Here is a 12,071-nt window from a genome sequence, read left to right as displayed (position 1 = left end):
GCTCAAGCCCATCATCAACCACCACCACCACGCCGCTCGCCACGTCAGCCCCATCAACCGCCACAGCTCGCCCGCCCTCGGCGTCCTCACCGCCGTCGTGATGCCCCACCACGGGCCGGAGCAGCAGGCCCTGCAGCCGCACCAGGTAGCTCTGCCCCTGCGCCGGCTGCGGCCCCACGTACCGGCTCACAACCGCCTCTCCGCCGCTGCTGCCCGAGGGGCGGTCCTGCTGCAGCATCTCGCTGCTGGAGCGGATGCCGTTGAGCGCGCTCAGGTCCAGGTTGGGGAACACCGAGCAGCGGCAGCGCGGGCACTTGACGTTCAGCCGCAGCCACTGGTCGATGCACTCCACGTGGAAGTTGTGCGCGCAGGGGAGCCCCCGCACCTCGTTGCCCACCTTGAACTCCTCAAGGCAGATCGGGCACTCGCTGCAGTCCGTCGGCACCGCCTTCAGCATGAACTTTGGGAGCTCCTGGATCAGAGCCTCCACCGCCTCTCTCTGAATGAAGCACCACAGCAAAAATAGCACATTTAGACGCATTCTTCTTCTCGTCCATGTGAATTGCTACACCTATTTAATTTGAGTGAGCGACTCACCTGGGCTGCTGTCAGATAAAGGCCAGGATGGTATGCAGTGTCCTGGCCCATTCCTCTCAGTTCCAAGCCGACCGCCTCAAATGCCCAGTCAGGCACACGGATCATGTCAACCAAAACCTGCACACCACACACATCAACCTAACATTAATTATGCCGTCACCGCCATATTATCTTCCTACTGCTAGAAATAAGGTAGCTTAGCTAGCTCTAGTGTAGATTTGAATTTGAAACTTGCGTGCTGAGGCATAATATGTAATCCTGACTGCTTTGAACATGCTGAACAGAAGAATATGGATAAAGATTCATGACAATTTGATCTGATACATTTAAGCTTCTAATGTTGACAGATCACTTCCTACATCCAACGTCAGCACAGAAATAAACGGAAACATTACCCCATATTCAGAGACCGGAATCCCCTGTTGTGCCCTCAGTTGGAGTGCATGCCTTCGGTTTAGCCACTGCCACGTAAATAAAAACATGGAAAATATGAGGTTCCACTGATAACTACTACTTCCGTCCGGAAATACTTGTCGTAGAAATGGATACAAATGGGTGTATCTAGAACTAAAATACATCTAGATACATCCATTCCTTGGACAAGTATTTCCGGACGGAGGGAGTATAACAGAAAGTTTAGCCAGCACAATCATGGCCACTGGTGTCTACACATCAGTTTGTCTTGTGCAAATACAAAGAACACTCGACAGATTCATAATGTTTTTAGTAACTGGATATGATACTAACTGATGCAAATTAAATTTGAACACTCCGATGTTGAATTGGCAACTCAGTACACGCATCAAGCACAAGCTTAATACCTTCAATTCAAACGGCGATAGACATGAATGTCACTGCAGCCAAGTAATACACAAGCAGGCTAAACTAACTAAAATAGTCTATGAAGAGCATATGCTAAAGCTAAATATTGCCATCCTTTGTATAATAATCATGTGTAAGCGGCACTTCAATAATATTTTGACCGCGTGCACGCTTTGATTTTGTATGGACAAATTATGCAGCAGTACCTTTCCAACAGCCACGCATGCAATACAGGCGAGCCCACAGTAACTGAAAAGCAGCCATATCAGGAAGCCCCATTTTTGTCCTTCCTCTGGCAACTGTACATGGAGTGAATGTGCAGTGAGTAGCAAGTCTCTCCATGTATATATGGTGATAGTAAAATTTGCTTACACAATAAAGAACTTACGCAGCTCCTTGCACTGTTAAACCACAATGTTCCTATCACAGTCCAAACCCACAGGAAGGGATACAGAAGAAGAACAAGGACTGAGAGAACAACTATCCTCCCACAGAAACGAGTATATCTCTGTTGCCATCCAAGATCCCTGCAATTTGTTACAGAAAAATGTCACTGATGTACAGCAAGGTTTACTATCCAGTTCTCTTGGAAAAGGAGAGAGATAGAGAGCTGGAATCTTAAAACACCAACATAAGACCCCCTACAATAGGCAGAGTACCATCTGCTGTTGTAGAAAATTGTTTTGTCTTAAAGACTGCCAAATGCGTCAAAAGAAACGGCGTGTCCTGTTTTATTGAATATTGTTACTATTGCCATGGAATTCTACCGCACGATGTAACTCTAATTACAGAACCATAAACACCCACAGCCCACAGCTAACTCTTAGTTTCTTCAGAAATACTACCTCCGTTCCAAAGTACTTCCTCCGTTCCGAATTACTTGTCGCGGGTATGGATGTATCTAGATGTATTTTAGTTTTAAATACATCCATTTCTGCGACAAGTAATTTGGAACGGAGGGAGTAAGTGTCATGGTTTACGATCAAGTTTGAACTAATATTTTGGAATGGAGGGAGTATTTGAAGACACAGTTCTGTTTGAATCAAAAATTAAGGTATCCCCAAAACCAGATTATGCAAAACACTGGTGTTGTGCTATGTGTTTGAAATTAATAATGTGAAAAATGCTCAAAGACACTAACATTACTATCTCTGGTTAATGATGCCACCATAATATGTAGTGTGTCATGTGGGTGGCTCCTCCACAACTGGCGGAATATTCAGAGGGTTATGACCGTGGTTAAGTAATGAACATGCCAATAAGTCATGAGGTATACTTGGAGGCTATATTCAGTCAGTCGGATCATTTAGAAAGGAACAAATCAGTACTGTGTCCCCCTACTCTAGTAGTTAGTACATGAATCTTGACCTATGTTCCTCGCACACATACACAAAATCCACAAGAATGCATCTGTTTAATTATGTCCTGTTTTATCCCATATGTTGTTACTACTGTCACGGTATTCTACCGCACAGTGCAACTTTAATTATAAAGCCATACACTCTCACAGCAAACTCTAATTATGTTAAAAATAATAATTCAAGATCAAGTTCTGCTTGAATAAAAAAGTCATAAGGTACCCAAAAGAATCAGATTATGGAAAACATTGGTGTTGCCCTATGGTGACGCTTGGAAATAAGGCAGTAACTAGGCCAAAATAATGTGTACAACGCTCAAAGACGCTAACGATGCTAGCTCTGTATGCACTGTGGCTTCCTCCAAAATTGACAGACTATTCAGAGGGTTATGGCCATTAAATTTGGGATAATACTAGTCTGACATATCCAAATTTATGCGTTTAGAATTGATTGCAATAAGACTGGATGACCGGAGGCCTTGCATTCTTTCACCAAAGCAGAAGCATAACACTGAACCCGAAACTAGAGGAATGATGAGTTGAGGAATGTGCGCAATTGGGCTATAGGCAGGGGCATGTGAAAAAGAGAATGGTGGTGCACTATAGAAATGATGAAAAGGGGAGTGACTTACAGCCCCATCCCTGCTGCGAGTCCGTTGTCGAGGAACATGAGGAGGCGGAAGACGAAGACGGTGGTGTAGTCGACGACGATCCATATGTGGAGCGGGTGGGCGCAGAGGCGGTACCTCCTCCAGTTGATGGACACGATGATTCTATATTATGAGAGCAAACACTTAGGCATTCATGCATACATACATACATAGATACATAGAAAATTGAAGAAGCAAATGAAATGAAAACAGATCAATTCAGACGTACACGCTGGTGGCGAGCATGGAGAGGAAGAAGCCGTCGTACCTGCAGCATCAGTAGCACATACAGATTCAAAAAGTACATTCATTCAGTGGGGAAAAACAAGGGTGTGGAGTGGATAGAGGAAGGTTAGAGGGGGGAGGGGCGCACGTACCACTTGAAATCGACGCCCCGCATCGCCATTCCGGTCAGATCTGAGACTAGCTGTCGTCGGAGCGCTCCGGCGGCCGGGGCGGCGGCGCCCGCATCCGTCGCCTCCGCTCCGCTCCGCGTCGAGGGTTTGGGGCTCCGGCGGTGGGTGGGACAAACGGGAGCGGCCAAACGGAACGGAACGGAATCGATTGGGATGGAGCCGATGAAGATGGTTGTGGGGACAGTGACGGACAGTAACCGCACGGCGGAGAGGAGGAGGAAGATGAACTCGCAACGCTCGGCTACTCCTACCTACCCGCCTACCCCCTGCCCGGCCGCCACGCCTCCGCTTCCCTCTGCCACGTGGGGCAGGACTGCACGGGCCCAGATGTCTGTGGCACGTGGGTAGGTCATGTGTCCGTGCGTGCTCCCGTGATTGATGATGTTACAGGGCCACGGCGGCAACAGTCAGTGGTGGGGCTCCTCCGGACGGACGGAAGGGACACTACTACGGCAGCGTATGTATGTCAAGGCATCTATAGCCCTCTCTCTCACTGACTTGTATCATCCAACCGGTCATATTCGTCCCGGCTAACCAACCCCCTTCATATCCAGGCTCATATCTCAAAGAAATATAAGGAGGTCCGGACGAACTCGTGTGCGCCTGCCCCCTGTGTTGTCGCCGCTACATGCTGAAGATTCAACAAGAACTAGTGACTGCGCGGGATGAAAATGGGCGGTTAGGATGTCTGCGCTTACTGTTTGGCCCGCATAGCACGAACCTCAAAGCACCCCTCAGCCATGCCCGATAGAGACGGACGTTTTCAGCAATCCGGGCTCGAGCGGTGCAGGGGAGGTGCCGTGGATTTTCATGGTAGATGCCCTACTGAAAGGACTTGCGTGTGGAGCCATCGCAACTAGGTTAGCTTGAAAGGGGTTGAACGGGACAAAGGACACAAGGAGTTTACCCAGGTTCGGCCCCTCACCGTGCAGGTAAAAGCCTACGTCATGCTTCTAGTTGTATTGCTTGTGTTTCGATTACAAGGGAGCGGATACGCTTGACCTAGCTCTCGATTACTTATTCCTTGAGTTAATCCGCCGCCGGATCTCACCTTTATATACACAGGTTGGGACCCGGCAGCTTACAGAGTCCCGTCCGGCCCACACAACGTGACCGCCTCGGTTTCTAACTAGTCATGCCTTACGGGGCAAGTCTTCTCTCGGCAGTTCACAGGGCCCAGTCTTGGGCCTTCACCAAGCCTACCTCTATGATCCGCCGTCTTCATACTTCTCCTTGGGTCTCTTTGGACCTTCTTCATGTTAAACCACCATCAGTGTAACCCGGCCCCTCTTGGGCGGGTCATACCTCGGAGTTATATCTCCAACATTAGGCCCCAGGTTGATTTGAACTCGTTCACATCAATCCTCACTTTTTACCTTAGCAGAAATGCATCCGTGTCGAATCTTCAGTAGACCGATGTAAGCCGCCATGACATCACATAAATAGAGTCATTGTAAACCGCCATGACGTCACATGCATTAATTCCACACAAGGCCCAGAATATCTCAACGAATCTTTATCTTAATGGGCTTCCCGTGAATCGAGGCGTCAGCATTGTTATCATAATCATTTTGCCTCCTCAATTTCCGCGCATGCCATCTTATCACCTCCTTATAAATAGGGAAAGGGGGGCCCTCTTTTTCACTTTTTACCCCTGCCTCTGCATCTTCTTCTTCCTCCTCACGACTCCACTACAACCCGTCCGTAGCACAAGAACAACAATCATAATCATAGGCTAGCTTCTAGGGTTGAGCCTCTACGGTCTCGTGGTAGATCAACTCTTGTAATACTCATATCATCAAGATCAATCAAGCAGGAAGTAGGGTATTACCTCCATCGAGAGGGCCCGAACCTGGGTAAAACATCGTGTCGCCTGCCTCCTGTTACCATTAGCCTTAGACGCACAGTTCGGGACCCCCTACCCGAGATCTGCCAGTTTTGACATCGACATTGGTGCTTTCATTGAGAGTTCCACTATGTCGTCGCGATAAGGCTTGATGGCTCCCTCAACCATCTTCAACAACGCAGTCCAGAGGGAGGTTTTCCTTCCCGGACAAATCTTCGTATTCAGCGGCTTCATACTGCGGGCCAACTCGCTTGGCCATCTGGAGCAGATCGATAGCTACGCCCCCGGCCATCAGGTCAAGTTTGGAAGCTTAAACTATACTGCCGACATCCGCGGAGACTTGATCTTCGACGGATTCGAGCCCATGTCAGGTGCGCCGAACGGTCACGACGGGCATGACTTCGATCTGCCATCGGACAGTATTCGGGAGATCGCACCGGCGGCGGCGCCGGAAATCAATCCGGAGCAGATCGTGCCTTTCGAGGACGGGTGGATGGACCCCACCATGGAGGTCGCACACTCATCGGCGTCGGAGCCGAACACTGATCCCGCCTCCTGTGAGGGTGGAGTCATCGGACCCTCGGACTCGTCTTCGGCTACAGGGTCCGAACCGCGTACGCCCGTGCCTATCGAAACCGATTGGGCACCAGTTATGGAGTTCACTTCCGTGGATATCTTTCAGCAATCGCCCTTGGGTGATGTGCTAAACTCATTAAGGTCTCTTTCCTTGTCGAGAGATTCTTGGCCAAACTATGTTCGGCTCGCATGGGAAGCGGACGACGAGGAAATTCGTCCCCCACCCACCACCCACTTTATAGCCACTGTCGATGACTTAACCGACGTGCTTGACTTCGACTCCGAAGACATCGATGGTATGGACGACGATGCAGGAGAAGAACAGGAACCAGCGCCTATAGGGCGCTGGACAGCCACCTCACACTACAAAAAAATACACTTCCGTGATGATACGTGTTTGTCACAGTATGTCACGTTTTCTATCATGCATGTACATCCATGACGATTTTATGATAGAATCAAGATAGTCATACATGTGCTGTCGTAGAAGTGTTCCATGACATTACCAAAATTATCATCACGGAAGTGTCCACTTCCATGACGATAAATCGCGCGTCACAGAAGTGCTTTCGTCAAGGGTGACCGACACGTGGCATCCACCGTAACGGAATGCTGTTAAGCTATCGGGTTGGATTTTGGATCCGATAACCCGTTAACAGCCACGACCAATGCCGATTTTCCACGTGTAAAATTCCCATTGGCCGACGGTTCCACGCATCAGCTCCACGTTGGCACAGGTGTCACTCATCCAATGGTCGAGATGGGCCTATGATATGTTGACACGTGGACCAGCCCAAAAGTGGCCCACAAAGTTTAAATGGGTCGGCCCAACCGAAGGCCCATAAGATTTAGCGGACCATAATGGGCCGGCCCAGCTAAAGGCCCACAAAATTTAGCGGACCATAATGGGCCGGCCCAGCTAAAGGCCCACACGATTTTGCAGACCATAATTGGCCGGCCCAGCTAAAGGCCCACAAGATTTTGCGGACCACAATGGGCAGGCCCAGCTAAAGGCCCACAAGATTCAGCAGACCATAATGGGCTGGCCCAGCTAAAGGCCCAACATTCTCTGTCAAATCGGCCCGTCAACGGCCTGTCCTAAACTTGTCATCAACGCGGCCCATGGTCACTTCTGGCCCGTTAACTGTCCGCTAAGTAATTGGGCCGAATTACGGCCCGGTGTATTCCCGGCCTGTTAAAGGTCCGGCTTCATTTGGGCCCATTTACAGGCCATCAAAACTTTCGGCCCATAAACGACCGTGAAGGATTTGGGTCATATTCGGCCATGTCTGACATTCGGCCTGTTAGAGGCCCACTATAGATTTGGGCCACTTTCGGCCTGTTGTCATTTTCGGCCTGTTAGCGCCGGATGTAAACCATGGGCCATATGTGGCCCAACGTCATATCGGGCCCATTAACAGCCCATATAAAAATGGTGATAATCTAGCCCGACCAAAGTTCCGGCCTGTTAAAGGCTCGTGTATTAGGTCGGTGTATTTAAGGCCCGTCCGAATTTCGGCCTGTCAAAGATCCGCATCGTAAATGGGCCATCATTTCGGCCTGCTAAGTCCAGTGGGTTATTTGGCACAATCAGGGCCCAATCTCACTTTCGGTCTATTAAAGGCCCATGTTTTTTATCGGCTCAGGATATTTACACCTGTAAATGTCCTAATTTTACTGAGGGCCCAAATTATGTTTAGGCCTATTAAAGGCCCACTATGGGCACAGGCCTACCAGAAAAATATGAAAGCTTATGCTGATTTAGGCCCAGATATTTTTAGTGGGCTACATGCCAATTTTGGCCCATAATCATTTTTAGCCCAATTGGAAGGGGCCCGACGAATGTTGGCATGTTGGGCTCCTACGAAGCTTTCAGCCGAATACATTACTAAGATAAACCTACACTATACAAAAATAGCGTCGTAATTACTGCAGCCTGTTGTTGGAAATATGCCCTAGAGGCAATAATAAAATGGTTTTTATTGTATCTCCTTGTTCATGATAATTGTCTATTATTCATGCTATAATTGTATTGACCGGAAACCGCAATACATGTGTGAATACATAGACCACAACATGTTCCTAGTGAGCCTCTAGTTGACTAGCTCGTTGATCAACAGATGGTCATGGTTTCCTGACCATGGACATTGGATGTCATTGATAACGGGACCACATCATTAGGAGAATGATGTGATGGACAAGACCCAATCCTAAGCATAGCACAAGATCGTGTAGTTCGTTTGCTAAAAGCTTTTCCAATGTCAAGTATCATTTCCTTAGACCATGAGATTGTGCAACTCCCGGATACTGTAGGAATGCTTTGGGTGTGCCAAATGTCACAACATAACTAGGTGGCTATAAAGGTGCACTACGGGTATCTCCAAAAGTGTTTGTTGGGTTGGCACGAATCAAGACTGGGATTTGTCACTCTGATGACGGAGAGGTATCTCTGGGCCCACTCGGTAATGCATCATCATAATGAGCTCAATGTGACTAAGTAGTTAGTCATGGGATCATGCGTTACGGAACGAGTAAAGTGACTTGCCGGTAACGAGATTGAACGAGGTATTGGGATACCGGTGATCGAATCTCGGACAAGTAACGTACCGATTGACAAAGGGAATTGTATACGGGATTGCTTGAATCCTTGACATCGTGGTTCATCCGATGAGATCATCGTGGAACATGTGGGAGACAACATGGGTATCCAGATCCCGCTATTGGTTATTGGCCAGAGAGCTGTCTCTGTCATGTCTGCATGATTCCCGAACCCGTAGGGTCTACACACTTAAGGTTCGGTGACGCTGGAGTATTAGTGTGCAGTTACCGAATGTTGTTCGGAGTCCCGGATGAGATCCCGGACGTCACGAGGAGTTCCGGAATGGTCCGGAGGTAAAGATTTATATATGAGAAGTCCTATTTTGGCCACCGGAAAATGTTCGGGATTTTTTGGTATTGTACCGGGAAGGTTCTAGAAGGTTCCAGAGTGGGGCCCACCTGCATGGGTGGACCCACATGAACGTGGGTAGTGGGGGCAAGGCCCCACACCCCTGGTCAAGGCGCACCAAGACCCCCCCTTAGAAGGAATAAGATCATATCCCGAAGGGATAAGATCAAGATCCCTAAAAAGGGGGGATAACAATCGGTGGGGAAGAAAATGATGGGATTTCTTTCCTCCCACCTTTGCCAACGCCCCAATGGACTTGGAGGGAAAGAAACCAGCCCCCTCCACCCCTATATATAGTGGGGAGGCGCATGGGAGCTTCACCCCTTGCCCCTGGCGCAGCCCTCCCCCTCTCCAACTCCACCTCCTCCTCGGTAGTGCTTGACGAAGCCCTACCGGAGAACTGCAAGCTCCACCACCACGCCGTCGTGCTGCCGGAGCTCTCCCTCAACTTCTCCCCTCCCCTTGCTGGATCAAGAAGGAGGAGATGTCCCCGGGCTATACGTGTGTTGAATGCGGAGGCGCCGTCCGTTCGGCGTTAGATCAGATCTTCCGCGATTTGAATCGCCACGAGTACGACTCCCTCATCCGCGTTCTTGTAACGCTTCCGCATCGTGATGTTCAAGGGTATGAATATGCACCCCCTCTCTCTCTCGTTGCTAGTCTCTCCATAGATTGATCTTGGTGATGCGTAGAAAATTTTGAATTTCTGCTATGTTCCCCAACAGTGGCATCATGAGCTAGGTCTATTGCGTAGATTCTATGCACGAGTAGAACACAAGTTGTTGTGGGTGTTGATTTTGTTCAATATGCTTACCGTTACTAGTCCTATCTTGTTTCGACGGTATTGTGGGATGAAGCGGCCCGGACCGACCTTACACGTACACTTACGTGAGACAGGTTCTACCGACTGACATGCACTTGTTGCATAAGGTGGCTAGCGGGTGCCAGTCTCTCCCACTTTAGTCGGACCGGATTCGATGAAAAGGGTCCTTATGAAGGGTAAATAGCAATTGGCATATCACGTTGTGGTTTTGGTGTAGGTAAGAAACGTTCTTGCTAGAAACCTATAGCAGCCACGTAAAAACTTGCAACAACAATTAGAGGACATCTAACTTGTTTTTGCAGCATATGTCGTGTGATGTGATATGGCCAAGAAGGATGTGATGAATGAAATATATGTGATGTATGAGATTGATCATATTCTTGTAATAGGAATCACGACTTGCATGTCGATGAGTATGACAACCGGCAGGAGCCATAGGAGTTGTCTTTATTTATTGTATGACCTGCGTGTCACTGAATAATGCCATGTAATTACTTTACTTCATTGCTAAACGTTAGCCATAGTAGTAGAAGTAATAGTTGACGAGACAACTTCATGGAGACACGATGATGGAGATCATGATGATGGAGATCATGGTGTCATGCCGGTGACGATGATGATCATGGCGCCCCGAAGATGGAGATCAAAAGGAGCAAAATGATATTGGCCATATCATGTCACTATTTGATTGCATGTGATGTTTATCATGTTTTTGCATCTTATTTGCTTAGAATGACGGTAGCATAAATAAGATGATCCCTCACTAAAATTTCAAGCAAGTGTTCCCCCTAACTGTGCACCATTGCGAAGGTTCGTTGTTTCGAAGCACCGCGTGATGATCGGGTGTGATAGATTCTAATATTTGCATACAATGGGTGTAAGCCAGATTTACACACGCGAAACACTTAGGTTGACTTGACGAGCCTAGCATGTACAGACATGGCCTCGAAACACAAGAGACCGAAAGGTCGAGCATGAGTCGTATAGTAGATACGATCAACATGAAGATGTTCACCGATGATGACTAGTCCGTCTCACGTGATGATCAGACACGACCTAGTTAACTCGGATCATGTATCACTTAGATGACTAGAGGGATGTCTATCTGAGTAGGAGTTCATCAAATAATGTGATTAGATGAACTTAATTATCATGAACATAGTTAAAAAGGTCTTTACAAATTATGTCGTAAGCTCGCGTTTTAGTTCTACTGTTTAGATATGTTCCTAGAGAAAATATAGTTGAAAGTTGATAGTAGCAATTATGCGGACTGGGTCCGTAAACTGAGGATTGTCCTCATTGCTACGCAGAAGGCTTATGACCTTAATGCACCGCTCGGTGTGCTGAACCTCGAACGTCGTCTGTGGATGTTGCGAATATCTGACATACACGTTTTGATGACTACATGATAGTTCAGTAATGTTAAACGGTTTAGAATTGTGGCGCCGAAGACATTTTTTTGAAACATCGCAGAACATATGAGATGTTCCAAGGGCTGAAATTGGGATTTTAGGCTCATGCACGCGTCAAGAGGTATGAGACCTCCGACGAGCTTCTTAGCCTACAAACTAAGGGAGAAAAGTTCAATCGTTGAGCTTGTACTTAGATTGTCTGGGTACAACAATCACTTGAATCGAGTGAGAGTTAATCTTCCAAATGAGATAGTGATGTTTCTCCAAAGTCATTGCCACCAAGCTACTAGAGCTTCGTGATGAACTATAACATATCAGGGATAGATATGATGATCCTTGAAATATTCGCGATGTTTGACACCGCGAAAGTAGAAATCAAGAAGGAGCATCAATTGTTGATGGTTAGTGAAACCACTAGTTTCAAGAAGGGCAAGGGCAAGAAGGGATACTTCATAAAACGGCAAATCAGCTACTGCTCTAGTGAAGAAACCCAAGGTTGAACCCAAACCCGAGACTAAGTGCTTCTGTAATAAGGGGAACGGTCACTGGAGCATATTACCCTAGATACTTGGTAGATAAGAAGGTAGGCAAGGTCGACAGAAGTATATTGGATATACATTATATT

The 12,071-nt window shown here is 47.7% G+C and overlaps 1 protein-coding gene across 1 annotated transcript in view; it reads right to left on the bottom strand.

The window, feature by feature from the left end:
• LOC119349916 (E3 ubiquitin-protein ligase SIS3-like) overlaps nt 1-4,109 on the bottom strand; it is a 5,406-nt gene extending 1,297 nt beyond the window's left edge. Inside the window, exons 1-8 of the mRNA XM_037618010.1 lie at nt 3,804-4,109; nt 3,656-3,694; nt 3,409-3,549; nt 1,808-1,946; nt 1,626-1,718; nt 993-1,058; nt 598-714; nt 3-499 (exon numbers count right to left, since the gene is read on the bottom strand). Of these exons, the coding sequence (XP_037473907.1) occupies nt 3-499; nt 598-714; nt 993-1,058; nt 1,626-1,718; nt 1,808-1,946; nt 3,409-3,549; nt 3,656-3,694; nt 3,804-3,832 (1,121 nt within the window). The 5' untranslated portion in view covers nt 3,833-4,109. The remainder of the gene's footprint in view (nt 1-2; nt 500-597; nt 715-992; nt 1,059-1,625; nt 1,719-1,807; nt 1,947-3,408; nt 3,550-3,655; nt 3,695-3,803) is intronic.
• Between the last annotated feature and the right edge of the window lie 7,962 nt (nt 4,110-12,071).

This window comes from Triticum dicoccoides, chromosome 1B, assembly GCF_002162155.2.
Source record: "Triticum dicoccoides isolate Atlit2015 ecotype Zavitan chromosome 1B, WEW_v2.0, whole genome shotgun sequence".
Classification (NCBI taxonomy): Eukaryota; Viridiplantae; Streptophyta; class Magnoliopsida; order Poales; family Poaceae; genus Triticum; species Triticum dicoccoides.
This window is presented reverse-complemented; position numbering and strand designations above follow the sequence as displayed.